The following is a 13,086-nucleotide window of genomic DNA, read 5'->3' on the forward strand; positions in this document are numbered from 1 at the left end:
TGCTTAGGATTGCTGGTTCAGACTTTGATGAGATACCCTCTTTCTTGACATATTCCAGGATAATTCTGGTAGGCATCTCTGCATCCCATGTATTTTTACTCTGATGAATTAACATCTGAAGTTTGGAGTTGACATCTGAAGTGACAAATTGATGTGTTAGGTACATGTACTGTCGCTCATTCATAGTCTGCGGGGTGGCAGACCTAAAAGGTTGTATCTCATGATACTGAGGCATCTGATTAAGAAGTTTCATGCCCGTGGAAAACTGCTGCCCAACTCTGATGGAGTTACAGTACCAGCTGTTCTAGCATTTACCTAATTTCTATGCTTGCCAGTTATCTTGACAAGGAAAGTGAATACATATTTAATAAACAAATGCCATGTGAAACTGTTTCATAAACTGCCATGAAAACACGTGAGCCATTTTAACCTCAGTGCCAGCAATAGCAAATATATACCCCAGGAGGGTGAGAAAGACGTGGGCTCAATTTCTCTTTCAGGGTGTACGGCAGGACCTGTTGAGGGCAGTCAGAACGGACTGTGCACTGCAAGTCTTGGGCCTGGTGGAGATTTTGTATCTGCACAGTGACTAGCTGTGATGTTAGCCAGCCAGCAGTGCCTTTCTGATATATAGTGCTTGACATTTTCTGCCTTGTCACTGACTCTGGGGAAAGCTGTTTGTATACTGGACTCTGTAATTTAGGTTTAATACCTATGGTAGTTAGTTAGCAGCTAGAGTGGATGCTTGAATTCTTGAAAAGCAATAAGGCTGATACCTTGGTTAACTTAGGAACCTGTGACTCTTAAATTGAGATCTCAGCTCGTATTTCTAACATCACCTTTGCCAGGGGCCACACCTGCAGAATCTGGAATAGAAAAACTTGAACCTTTCCTGTCTTGGGGCTTTTCTTTAAGGCAGTGACAAGCTCATACATCTCTCTTTTTATGGGACATAGAGAAGTAGAAGTCAAACAGCGTCCAATGCACATATGTAAGCAGTAAAGCAGCAGGCCCATGGGAGAATTTGAGGGTAAGTGGTTCTAAAAGGATTACTTAGCTTTGCCTATGAGTGTGGTAGTTGACTGTAATTGTGACACAAGTGACCAAGAAGGTCTGGGTTTGGTGTTGCAGCCGTCATTAACTATAATGGATATTTGTAGGAAGGCTGCAGAAACTGTGAAATGCTGGGTAATTAAGGTGTGTGGGCTAATGGTAGCATAGGTAATGATCCCATTCCTGCATCACTGTAGACTTAAATGAGTGTTTGGTTGCTTTTGATTGCTTTTTCTCAGTGGGCTATTTTAGGGAATATAACAAAATACAATGAAAACATATTTCTGATCTATGTATGAGCTAAGTATTAGAGAGCATAAGGGAGAGTGGTAGTTTTGGGAGAATGCCTAATAATTATTCTCCCAAGTCTGATTTCTGTCCATTTAAACTCATTATATGTGAGGAAATGTGGTTGCATATGAGCAGCCTGAAAGATGGGGACAGGAAGGTGCGTATTCCCCTACTCTGCACCCCGTCCTTCAGTTCTGCGGGAGACATAGAGCATCCAAGGCTAAAAGGGGGCACAGGGAGCAGATCTGAGACCCACAGGGCTCTCCATAGGGGTGCTTAGCATCGCTGCTTTTGGCATAGTTGTGCTTCTTTGCAGCTCAGAAATGGGCAAACTGTAGCTCGAAGCTCATATCATTTAATGCTCATCTGAGGCCAATGTAGTTATATGGGGATGTAAAGAGTTGTATGAGCAATAAATAGGTGGCTTGTAACAGCATAGCTGGCTCTGTAAGGAGAGGATTGGGAGAACTATTAAAAAGAAAAAAAACCCAACAAACAAACACCAGAAGCAAGCTAAAAATACAGTTAGAAATGAGAAGAGAATTTTTGAACACTGGCTTTAGAAATTATTGCGGATGACTGTGAAGAGACTCCTCAAATCCGTTTTGAGGCAGCTGGAAAATAACTGAGAAAGTGACTGTTTGGGGAGCAGAGAGACAGGTAAGGAGGTGAAAGATCAATCACAAGTCACTCTGTCCCTCTCCTTTTGGAAGTGAAAGGGGCCTTATTCTCTGCAGATGGGAAGAGTTACTGCAGGGTGGGAAACAGAAGCTCCTTTCCTCTGGTGCTTCATGACTTCCACCAGCTGCCTTGTCTCTTTTGGTTCTTCCTCCTCCATTTTTTATCAAGGGCAAATATTTGTGGTATTGCTGTGAGCACCTTTAAGAAATGCTAAAGAGTTCGAGTTGTAGGAGCTGTGACTTCCTCATTCCTTTTTTTATTCCTGCCTTCCTGCTTTTCCCAGTTCTAGCCATAAGCAAATGTGATAACAATATATGTGTTCAAACAAACAAACAAAAAAGGCTGGCAAAGGAAGACTTCACAGTTGCAGTGCCCAGATGGCACAGTACTCACAAGAAGACATTTTTCTAGCAATGAGAAGAGACTTCCTTTGTTGCTGGTTATTTGGCATAGATGCAGCACAGTCCTGGCACAAGCTTTTTGGAGCACAAGAGATGTGTTGGCTTTGGGCTTTTTCTGCCTTTCTTATACTTTGGCTGTTAGCAGCCAGGCTGATGAGTGTGCCAGGAAGTGTGCCAGAGTGGAATCATGGCTTGCCTTGGAGGGGAGACATTTTACCATCTTCCTACCACTGGGAAATAAACTGGCCTATGCTGAAAGTGAATCCCAGCTGTCTCTGCCATGCACACAACCTGTCCTGTGTGCTGGGTGTACTCGTAGCCCTGCTGCAGCACAGCATTCAGGTTAGTATGGCCTTGCCAAGAGAAGCTGAAGGGTCTTTTTGGAGAGGAAAAACTTGATTTCCTCAACTGGTTTCTCTGTGAGGCAAGTATGAAGCAATATTACCTGTTTACTGTTAGGTGTACAAGGGTTAAGGAAGTCATTCTTTACAAAGCAAGTTGTACTGCTGATCTTTTGGAATTTGGCAGATCTTCATCATCTGTTCTGTAGAGAAGAAGGGCTGCTGGAGCAGGAGATCCAGCAGGAATTAAATTCATCCAGTTTTATACTCTTTTTTTTTTTTTTTCCTCAATTGCTACTATGCTTTTTCTTCATGTGTGAAGTGCTTAGTGAAGTGGGATCGGAACTAGTTAGCTCTTCAAGCTCCTTTGATAAGATTAACAAGTTGCTGTGATGCTTTGGCAACAACATCACCCTTTCTGTTAGCCACCTCCATCCTTGTCAAAGCTCTTCTGGAGCTCTGAAGCCTCTCTGGAGGACAAGGAGCTCTGCTAAGCTAAAGCCACTGGTGTGTGGGGAGGAAATAAAAGGACCTCATGGCAGTTCTGGGATATTTATTTCTTTTTTTTTTTTTCCTTACAAACAAAAATCTCTCCAGCTAGTCCCCAATTGAGCCAATTGGCCTTTTTTATAGCCTCTAAATCACTTTTCACATTAGAAACAAAACTGAAAAGACAAGTAGGCTGGCAGCTGAGGGATGTGGTAACACCTCTGCTGGAAATGTAAGTAAGAGTAATTGCTTCAAGAATGCTCATCAAACAAACCAACCTCTCAATTAAGAGCAATAAATCAAGGAGAGGAGGAAAGCATCTGAACAGCTATCCATTCTGTAGCTGAACTTGCGGCAGGTTATGGTTGCTCAGGGACATCCCACTGCATTACTTGAACACCATGCAGGGGCTCTAATAGCACAACAGGGCTTCTGTTGGACAGAAGTGATTTCTTTGCTGGCTCAGTGTGTAGAAGAACAGGTCTGTTGTGGTGCAGAAGGACTTGCAGGCTCCTGTTAATTACCATGGTGAGGGTGAGCCTCAAAGGTCACTGTCACTGCACTGGATTTTGGAGCTAGGTGGATTTGAATTTTTCTGGTCATTCCACCATCTTGGACTCCGGAGGAGTCCTCTGGAGCATCCTGGAGGATCCTACCAGGCTGTTTGCAGTTCTGGCTGTGACCCAAGTGCTGACCCCAGCTTGCCTCAGCAAATGGTAGGGCTTGCTTGAACTGGGCTTGATATTTGGATGGACCTGTAATATGTGGGCTGTGAAGAGGGGCGATCCAGAGATCCATCTCCTATAACCTAGACTGAATGAAGCTGGTTCCTGCAGTCAGCCTGCCGTGTTGGTAACGGGGGTTGGATTTTGGAAAGGGTAGAGGTCCTGTCCAACACTCAGCCAGCCCTAGGCACCAAGGTGACCTCTCTGCTTTATAAACCCTTAATGGTATGGAAGCTTGCTGTAGTGAGAGGCTTTCTAGGAGATCAGGGGGCTGACCAAACAGTGGTATTTATTTGGGCTAAATCTATATCCACAAAAACTGTATCAATAGCTGTGGGAGGACTGTGGTGTTGCTGACTATCCTATCCAATCATGTGAGAAGGCTCAGAGAGTGATGGCTGAGCCTTTTGAGAATGACTGGATGCTTGACATTAATGAGGAAAAAATGCAAGGCTAAAACCATCCCAGATGCACGGAATTCAATTACTTGGCAGCACGGTTTGATTTTTAGTGCATTCTGCAGTACATTAGTAATTGATTTGTGCAGTATTTATAACTGCAGAGGAGCTCCAGATGAATGTTTGCCATGATTGTTACAAAATGTTCGATGCTGGGAATGAAATTTCTCCTTGCTGCGACTGTCCAGCTGATGTGCTGTTAATGGAAAGTAGTTCTCCTGCTCCTTTCTGCAGCACACTGATCTTGATTCTTCTTTTAAAAAAAATATCTCAGTATGAGGAATCCTTATGTCTGGAAAACAAACAACCACACCAACCAAAAGTAAGTTAAAAAACAGACACAAAACAAGTCAAGCACAAACATGCATGTATGCACAAACCAGTATGAAGATAAGCCATGTTTGGATGGACAAACTTCACACAACTGTGGCTCAGCCCAGTGGTTTTGGTTTATACGCTGCTCTGTGTATGTGTTACAGAAGCGAAAGTTTCTTGGTGTCCAAAAGATTTCTCTTCCAAATGTTTTCAATCCCTGACATTCATTAGCAAACTGTTTCCAGGTGTGCTTACTCTGTTTCTTCTCCTGCGTGTCAGCGGGGACCTGAAGGAATCTCCCAACCAATCTATCTTGGGTGTTCAACCTTTTGGCTTAGCTGGGCTGCATTGTTTGTAGAGCAATTGTCTCAGGCCATGTATATGTAGGGTGCTCCAAAAGTAATGCCTCTTATCTATTTCCATGCAAACTACAACAGCTGCAATGAGCAGTGTTGATACCGCAAATTCTCAGCATCCACCTCTGAGATCATGGGCCAACATTGTAAAACAGGAGGCATTACTTTCAGAGCAGCCCTTGTAAAATACAGGATATGGTTAATGGGAGGTAGATAACAAAACTTATTTTAACTGTTACTATTTTTATTAAAACATTAAAAAAAGAGAGCAAAAAACCGTAAAACTAACAGCCCCATTTTTATGAAGCTAATGCATCAGTCTGGTTTAATGGAAGTAGCTGCAGTTCTCAGTGAGTTCTCAAGGTGTTTGTCAGAGATTTTTAATGAAGTTTTACTCTTCTTGCACCTCATCCTTGAAACTAATTGTTGACAAATGTGTGTTCTGCCTAAAAGTGGTGATGTGAGTAAGGCGGGATTAGGAAGTGAGCGTTATTTTTCTCAGGTAACGGAGAGCTTATAAAGGTCTGGTTGAGAGACTTGATCACGTTTGTCTTTTAGCTGAATGTCTGATTGCAACTCTAAACATTTCCTCTTAAAATTCACAGCTAATTCATTTATGACGTCTGAAAACAGAATTACAAATATACCAAAAATTGGTGATTTTTTTTTTTCAGCAGTCTTGAAAGCTGTCCTGAAATTCCTTTATCAAAACACAAAGCAAGGCTGCATGTTTTTGCTGTTCACAGGACTGTGTTTAATCAGTGGATCAAAATCTTTGCCATAACTTCAGTTAGCACTGCAATGCTCAGGTCTGCTGAAGATTCTTGGAAAGAACTGTTGTTTTATTTAGGTTTTGTGTCAGATATGTACCTCTTGGAGGACAGTTTTTGCTTACCCATGAAGTAACTGAAATCACAAGTGTCTGATGTGAATTCCTCTGCAGCAGAATGGATTTGTGTGTTGAATTTGGTCTTCTAACCTGAGTCCATCTAAGCACATACTATTTTTTAGCAGCTTAGCTGTACAGAACAGAGCAGCAACAGAAGGTAAGCACCTGTCAAAGGTCACGGCTGGATACTCAGTGTACTCAGCAACAAGCCTTGAGCAAACATTGAGGAGAGAGGCAACTGTTTTCCAATGGAGTTATGATATCGTGGTGGAAGAAAATAACAAAATGATGTGGAAGGAGCCACAGTGATCCCATGGTAACAGGAGCACACGTTTTGCTCGTGTTGAGGTTTGCTAGCTTCCTTGCCTCCTTTAGGAGCTCAGTGTACCCTAACTGTTAGGAAGAAAAAGAACAACAGGAGCCTAGTAAAAGAGATGGTACCTTGACAGCTGGGAATGGGAGAGAGGCAGAAACAGGTACAGCACGAGGCATGAAAGGCAGGTGTCCTGGGTGTTAAGTGTGTAACCATCAAGCCTTTTCCTCCTGTATTTGAGTGTCTTCATGTGCTGTTCTCTAGGTGCAGACAGCGAACTTGGTGCTGGAAGATGGAACGAAGATGAAAGGCTATTCTTTTGGCTACCCATCCTCCACAGCAGGGGAAGTCGTATTCAACACTGGTATTTCTGGGTAAGGTAAAAGCAAAGGGGGTAAAAGGAAGATAACTGGTTTGTAAGCATGAAAGGGGTAGTTTTTGTGGCTGTTTTTCTAGGAGTACGGAGAGGGTACAAGTTAACAACATGACTTCAGGCAGTCTTCTTGCACTTTAATGTCTGATAAAGCTGACTGATAGTGAGGTATGCAGAGTTCTGCTTGCCTTCCCGTAGCAATGCAGCCACTGCCAAGTCAGAGCACACTGAAACAGGACAGTAAGATTCTTGGTTTAATGAATCTTTGTTCTGCCTCCAGTGTCCAGATTAAATGTAGAGATCTGAAGCATCTACAGCCTGCTGGGTAATGGAACTTGGCTTCTAAGTGCAAAATTCTTAAATCCCAAGGTACCCAAGTTGCAGTTTCTTATGAGAACCATTGTTTTTGATGCACGATGTCTCATACCACAGTTAAGGATGTATATGAACTCTGTGCTCTTTCCAGGTAAAGGAGAGAATCAGATTCATTCCTAACCCAACTTGACTTTGTGTCCTCTTGGGTGCTAGAAGCCAATAGCTGCTAGCTTAGGATGGCAACCAAATACTGCAAGTGCTTTTATTGAATTGTTTGACTAAAGGAAATTAGCCCAGAGGACTGAGGCTTTTGATTAGGAAGGGGAGGTGTCCCTGGGCAGGTAAGGCAACTCTGAGGCTGCCAGTGCTTGAGCCTTCTCGGTAGTTGTCCATAGCTGTGTTTGTCTGCAGCCTTCCATAATAGTATTTGCCCAGCTGCCTTGCTTTCTCCAAATTCTGCTCTCCCTTGGAGAAAACAATACTCACAAGATGAGTTTTTAAATGGTCTCATTGGTGAGAATGTTAAATTGCAGCGGAGGGAAATCTGTTTGCAAAGTTTTGCATTAGGAGGCAATTATTTAAGTATTTTGACAGCACTAATTACTTGCTGTGTTAATATACCTGCCAACAAACAACTGTTTAATATAGATCAGAATGATGGAGGGCACCAGAATTCTCTTCTCTGTGATGGATTATGGGCAATAAATCTTGTCACATCACAAAAGTCAAGGAGGACCTGATGGATTAATTTCTTCTCCGCATGTTACTGTGGCAGCAGAAGCTGTGTTTGCTCATTTTCTAGTGATTTGGGAAGGAAGCCTGTGAAAAGAGAGATCTCTTCTGGGCAGGGGAGCATATGGCGATGGAGAGAACATAGAAAATATCAAGTTGTGTCTTCGGAGCACTCTCTTGAAATGTGAGCTTGATTAACGTACAGACGAAGAGGATAAGATCTTGCAGCGCTGGTGCAGATCGTAAGAGCGACAGGGTTTGCTGCCAGTCGTGGCACTGCTTTTTGGTGAAAGAAACCTCTGTCTCTCGTGCTCCAGAGCACTGAGATCAATGCCTTCATATCCAATGGAACCCATCAGATGCAGCCCGTGGTGGTTTTCATGGACATGGTAGCACTTTACATACGCGTGCCTTTCAGGTCTGAAGTAGCTACAGCTGGCAAAAATGTCACATTACTCCAGAATAGGGAGCAGGGAGCCCTGATTTAGAGGAGAAGTGTTGAATTTTCATTAGGGAAGCATGAAGATGAACTTTGCAGAAGTGTTTGCTCAAATAAAAAAATCCTTGTGTTGTTGCCATCTGTTTGGATTAGAGGGAAAAAAGGAAGAGGAGATTTTGCAATTAAGAGAGAAGAATTACAGGCCATAAAATGTTACTGTGCTTGAATCAGCTCAGTAAATGCATTTGCCTCCAGTATGCCTGCATGTGTCTCATGTGATATTCTAGTGAAAGAAGTGATTGATGGGAATTGACTGAAATCAGGCAGAGATGTGGGCAGGCACAGCGAGGGTTGGACTTTGCAGCATCTTTGGAGCTCCTGATCCCATCTGCTCCTCTCTGCTCCACGAGGCACTGTGCCTGCTTAAGGGGCATTTTGTCTTACTGCAGAGCTGTGCCTTCGTACCCCAGCTAACCCCACTGGCTCTCTGTCCTTATCTGCTGATTACAAATAATGTGTAAATGTTAATTGTGTTGGCTTTGTCAGCAACAAGGAGTCTTTTGGAAGCATAGCCAATTGACTTAGAAGGAGACAGAGAGACTAAATGTGCAGATGCCATGTACTTAGTGCAGTTCTGTGATCACACTGCACTTTGTGTGGTTGTTTACCTGCAGCAGGAAGCGTGGATATGAACAGCAGGAGAACTACCTGGAAATTCTTCATAGCCATTGTTCATTCGACGTGTCATTTCTCAGTGCTGGCTGGTATGCTGGGTTGTCTGTATCTGCCTGCAACCATTCTGGGTTTTGTGAAGTTTCCCTGTGTTTGACAATTAATCTGCTGGCAGATTAATTCAGCATTCCAGAAAAATGTCTCTTGTGACTTCCTGGTATCTGGTAGATGGTGGGAGTTACCAATTGTGTATTGTTCTAAAAAATGATGACAGTAATAAATTATATTTTCTATAGAGCGGATTCATCCTGAAATGTCTTGATGTATTTAGCTAAATATTCCTACGGCTACCTTCATTTGTTGCTAAATTACAGCTACTTCTGTGTTGGAAGACAGATTGTTGCAACAGTATGCTAGTTGATAAAGGAGAGGGAGAAGGGTTGGGCATTGCTTTGAAGCTGCAGAATCAGGAGCATGGGTAAGGAGATCATGTTTACCCTGTTCTCCTCTTTGGGGTTGAGACAGAATTTACTGCCCCATCACATCCGGAGCTGGTACAGCAGTTGATGGAAAGATCCTAGGTATGATCCTCCTTTAAATTCCAAACATCTTAAGATTCAGTCCTGCTTTGCAGGAAGATGCTCTGCCTCACTTTTAAATCTGTTCTTACTGAGAAGAGTGTTCCAGAACAAAGCTGCTGTCTCTGAGGCTTCTGCCTGTGGCTAAAGATGGGGACATGCTTTGGGGCTCTGTGACCTGCATGGACTACTGAGTTCTAAAGCATTGTCTTCAAACTGCCTTCCTCAGCAGAGGCGCCTATGAATGTTGTCAGGTGAAATATGGAGTGTCCTGTGAGTGGGAACCTGGAGATGGCCTGAAAGAGGTGCTTGGCCTCTGTGCTGGGAGAAACTGCAGCAGCAGTACCGTGGCAGTTTGCAGACAGGGCAAGTAGGGGAGAAGAACCCAGAGAACTAGTGAGGAATCAGAATGATGTTTTGTAGCTGCTTCCATGGGCCCAGAGAATGTAAATAGGTGTAGATTTGTCTACCTGTTCCCTCATACAAAGGGCGGTTTACAGCCCTGGACATTTGAAGAACTGTACGAGAAGACTGGAGAAAGAATCAAGGCTGGGGAAATGGCTGTGTTGTCAGCTGGATTTTCTGTTTGAGCCTTCTATTGGCACTGAGAGGGGCAACATGGAAGCACATGGAAGGAGGTGATGATGATAAAATGCTGGCCACATGGGTTACCCAGGGAATGACAAGCCCCAGCTGTTGTTTGTGGGTCAAATGAAAAGTTGAGTCATAAGGAGTCCTGAGTTTGCTACTAGCTCCAGGGCTTTTATTCAATGAAACACGAGAAACACAAAAGCCTTTCTTCGTTCTTTGTGTCAGATGTTTAACCACAGATAGCAAAGATGGGACATATTCACTGATTTGCTTTCTTTTGTCCAGGGAATAATACACCTGACATAACTACTGTTCTTGTTCTTTGAACTATGAGAATTTAGACCTGTCTTCTTCCCACTGGCTCTTTTGTTCTCTCAACTCCAGACCAATGTGCTTTTTCTCCTATTACTTCTTCATCTAGATACACTGAAGCCTTGACAGACCCCAGCTACAAAGGGCAGATTCTTACACTGGCTAATCCCATCGTTGGGAATGGTGGAGTGCCTGACACGACTGCCCTGGATGAAATAGGCCTCAGGAGGTTTCTGGAGTCTGATGGAATCAAGGTAATGGTGGCAGAGCAAGAGCTGATCAAAGGGTGGTGCTAGCAGCCTGAGTGTGTGTGAATGCCTGTGCACATGTGCAGGGATTCACTGGCACCCTAATGTCAGTTAAAAGAAATCAATGATACTTGACCTTTTTCTTTCTTCTACTGGATATTCTCTTCTAGAGATATGGTGGCAAAAGGTAATCTGTGTTGACTTCTGTACAAGGCCACCTGCTGTCTGAAAGTGGTGTTTCCCCTCTGTGATATGCATGGCACAGTTTCTGTGAACTGCTTTCCTGGATGACTTCTTTTTTTTCTCTCCACATTCACTTCTGATTCACATTTATCTGTGTTTGCCCAGGCCTGGTTGCCACAGAGAGAACAAATGCCAGAGAATGAGAAGTTTCTGTGTGCAGTGGCTGTTTTTCTCTATGCCTGTACAATCACAAACAGGGAAAGTGGCAGCTGTGTGAGGAAGGCTGTACTTATAAGTGCAGGAGCTGGTATTTACTCTTTAGTGACAGGGCACATTGGCTAGCAGCAGGTCTGTGTCCATGCAGTTGTGGCAGTGCTGAAAAATCAAATAAAACCATGTAATTGCAGAACCACTGAAATGCTTCATCTGTCCTGAGGTGAAATGACTCCTTTATAAGCTATCCAGCTCCACTGGAAAGTGGAGTTGACATTTGAAATGAAATGTCACTAAAAAGTGAAATGTTTTCTTAAACAAAAAATGGATCGAAGTAAAACATTTTGTCTTACATTTCCATTTTCTTTCTAACAAGAATGGCTTTCTCAATTCAGTACAATTTATACTATTGGTTATCTGGAAGCATAATCTGAGTCTCCTAAGTAAAATGGCCCAGCTACACTCATCAGAGCAAACTGCTGATGTCTTTACTCTTTGTCTGGTACCTGTTCTATGCACTCCCACTGTGAAGAATTAGGTTTTGCTGTCTTACTGTTCTGCAAGATCAGTCACATCAGATCTGGCTGGCGTTATGTCTTAATTGTGGTGTGCTTTGCAGTGGATGAATAGTGAAAGCCGTGAATGTACAGCGTTGTGCAGAACGATCCTTCAGTACAAAGTGACATTTCTTCTCTCTGCAGGTTTCAGGTTTGCTGGTCCTGGATTACAGCAATGAGTACAGTCACTGGCAGGCTGCGAGGAGTCTAGGAGAGTGGTTGCAGGAAGAAAAGGTAAGAGATCCATGGATAACTACATTTGGACACCAGACCTGTGTGTCTGGGAGCAAAGGAGAGAACATGCAGCGTTGAGCTGGTAGTCATTTATCTCCTCAGATGTTTTCACTGCTCTGCACTAGGCTTGTTCAGCGTTCCTTGGTTCCCTGACCTTTCATCCATTTCTCTTTGTTATGGTGCTGTGGTATTTCCAACATCTTCACAGACAAATTGTTAATTAAATTGGGATGTTTGGTTCTTCTTAAAAACAATTCATGTTAGATTATATTCCAGTCTGTCATTGAATGTTTCTACAGCACTTCTCTGAGTGGTTGCCTAGTGGAAACCTCAGAAGATGTTAGCTGCTGGAAGCCCTCACACTTGAAGCTGTAGGAGTCAGCTTATAACAGCAGGGAGGATTGGGTGCTCAGGAAGAAGGCAAAATGTGGCTCAGAAATTAGACCAATATTTGCCACGTAAGCTTTTGCTGAGTGCTTTTTAGTGCAGAAACTAGAAGATTTGAACAACTAAGTTTTTTGTAATTGGGAATGGGGAGGAAAAGTGAAGAACTGAAAGTGAGGTAGCCTTGGTAAGTGAGCTGCTAAGAGCCAGAGCTCTTTAACCAAGGGACATTCTTGGCAAAGTGGTCTGGCTGTTGTCTTCATCTATCTTAGCTGTTTCATCTCAAACTTGTATCTCTTTTGTGATTTCTTCAGGTGCCTGCTCTGTATGGGATTGATACCAGAATGCTGTCTAAATTAATTCGTGACAAGGTATGATCCACTTCCCTCAATCCAGTTACATTGATCTTGCCATTACTGGGACATTTTTCTAACAGTGCAGCAAACCTGAAGTAGCAATGCTAGCACTTGTTTGCCTTAGCTTCAAATGGTGCTCAGGTTCCGACGCTCTTCCAAAGGCTCTGGGTTTCCTGTTACATGTAGGTGTGCTCCAGCACAAGTTGATGTAGTGATAGTATCAGCTACCTGTTCCCTCAGATAACAACAGAGATGGCAACAATCCTGTGACATTTTGTGCAAATTTGTTGGTAGACGTCCATGGCTTTTGTTCTTCAAGACTTCAGAAATGCCTGCGTTGTCCAAACCTGGTTTCCTAATTCAGGCTGATTTTCTTTGGCTGAAACCTATGATTATTTTTAACATTCATTACTTTTCTCTGGTTTCTGGGAGCTAACAGTAGAAAGACATAAGCAGGATTATGTTAGCAAATGGAAGTTCGTGTTAAGGTACGTTTCACATCTGCTCAAACAGTGATCAAAGCCTTTCTGAATGAAAATTGTTGTGTGTGTCTTGGAGGCTTTTCTTTTGTAATGGGTTATTTGAAG

The 13,086-nt window shown here is 43.1% G+C and overlaps 1 protein-coding gene across 3 annotated transcripts in view; it reads left to right on the plus strand.

Moving 5' to 3' along the window:
* Nucleotides 1-13,086, plus strand: part of CPS1 (carbamoyl-phosphate synthase 1) — a 112,514-nt gene that overhangs the window by 13,121 nt on the left and 86,307 nt on the right. For all 3 annotated transcript variants that reach the window (XM_048953784.1, XM_048953786.1, XM_048953785.1), the window contains exons 2-5: nucleotides 6,577-6,686; nucleotides 10,434-10,578; nucleotides 11,670-11,759; nucleotides 12,458-12,514. In XM_048953784.1, the coding sequence (XP_048809741.1) occupies nucleotides 6,616-6,686; nucleotides 10,434-10,578; nucleotides 11,670-11,759; nucleotides 12,458-12,514 (363 nt within the window). In that variant the 5' untranslated portion in view covers nucleotides 6,577-6,615. The remainder of the gene's footprint in view (nucleotides 1-6,576; nucleotides 6,687-10,433; nucleotides 10,579-11,669; nucleotides 11,760-12,457; nucleotides 12,515-13,086) is intronic.

The sequence above is a fragment of the Lagopus muta genome, chromosome 8 (assembly GCF_023343835.1).
Source record: "Lagopus muta isolate bLagMut1 chromosome 8, bLagMut1 primary, whole genome shotgun sequence".
NCBI lineage: Eukaryota > Metazoa > Chordata > Aves > Galliformes > Phasianidae > Lagopus > Lagopus muta.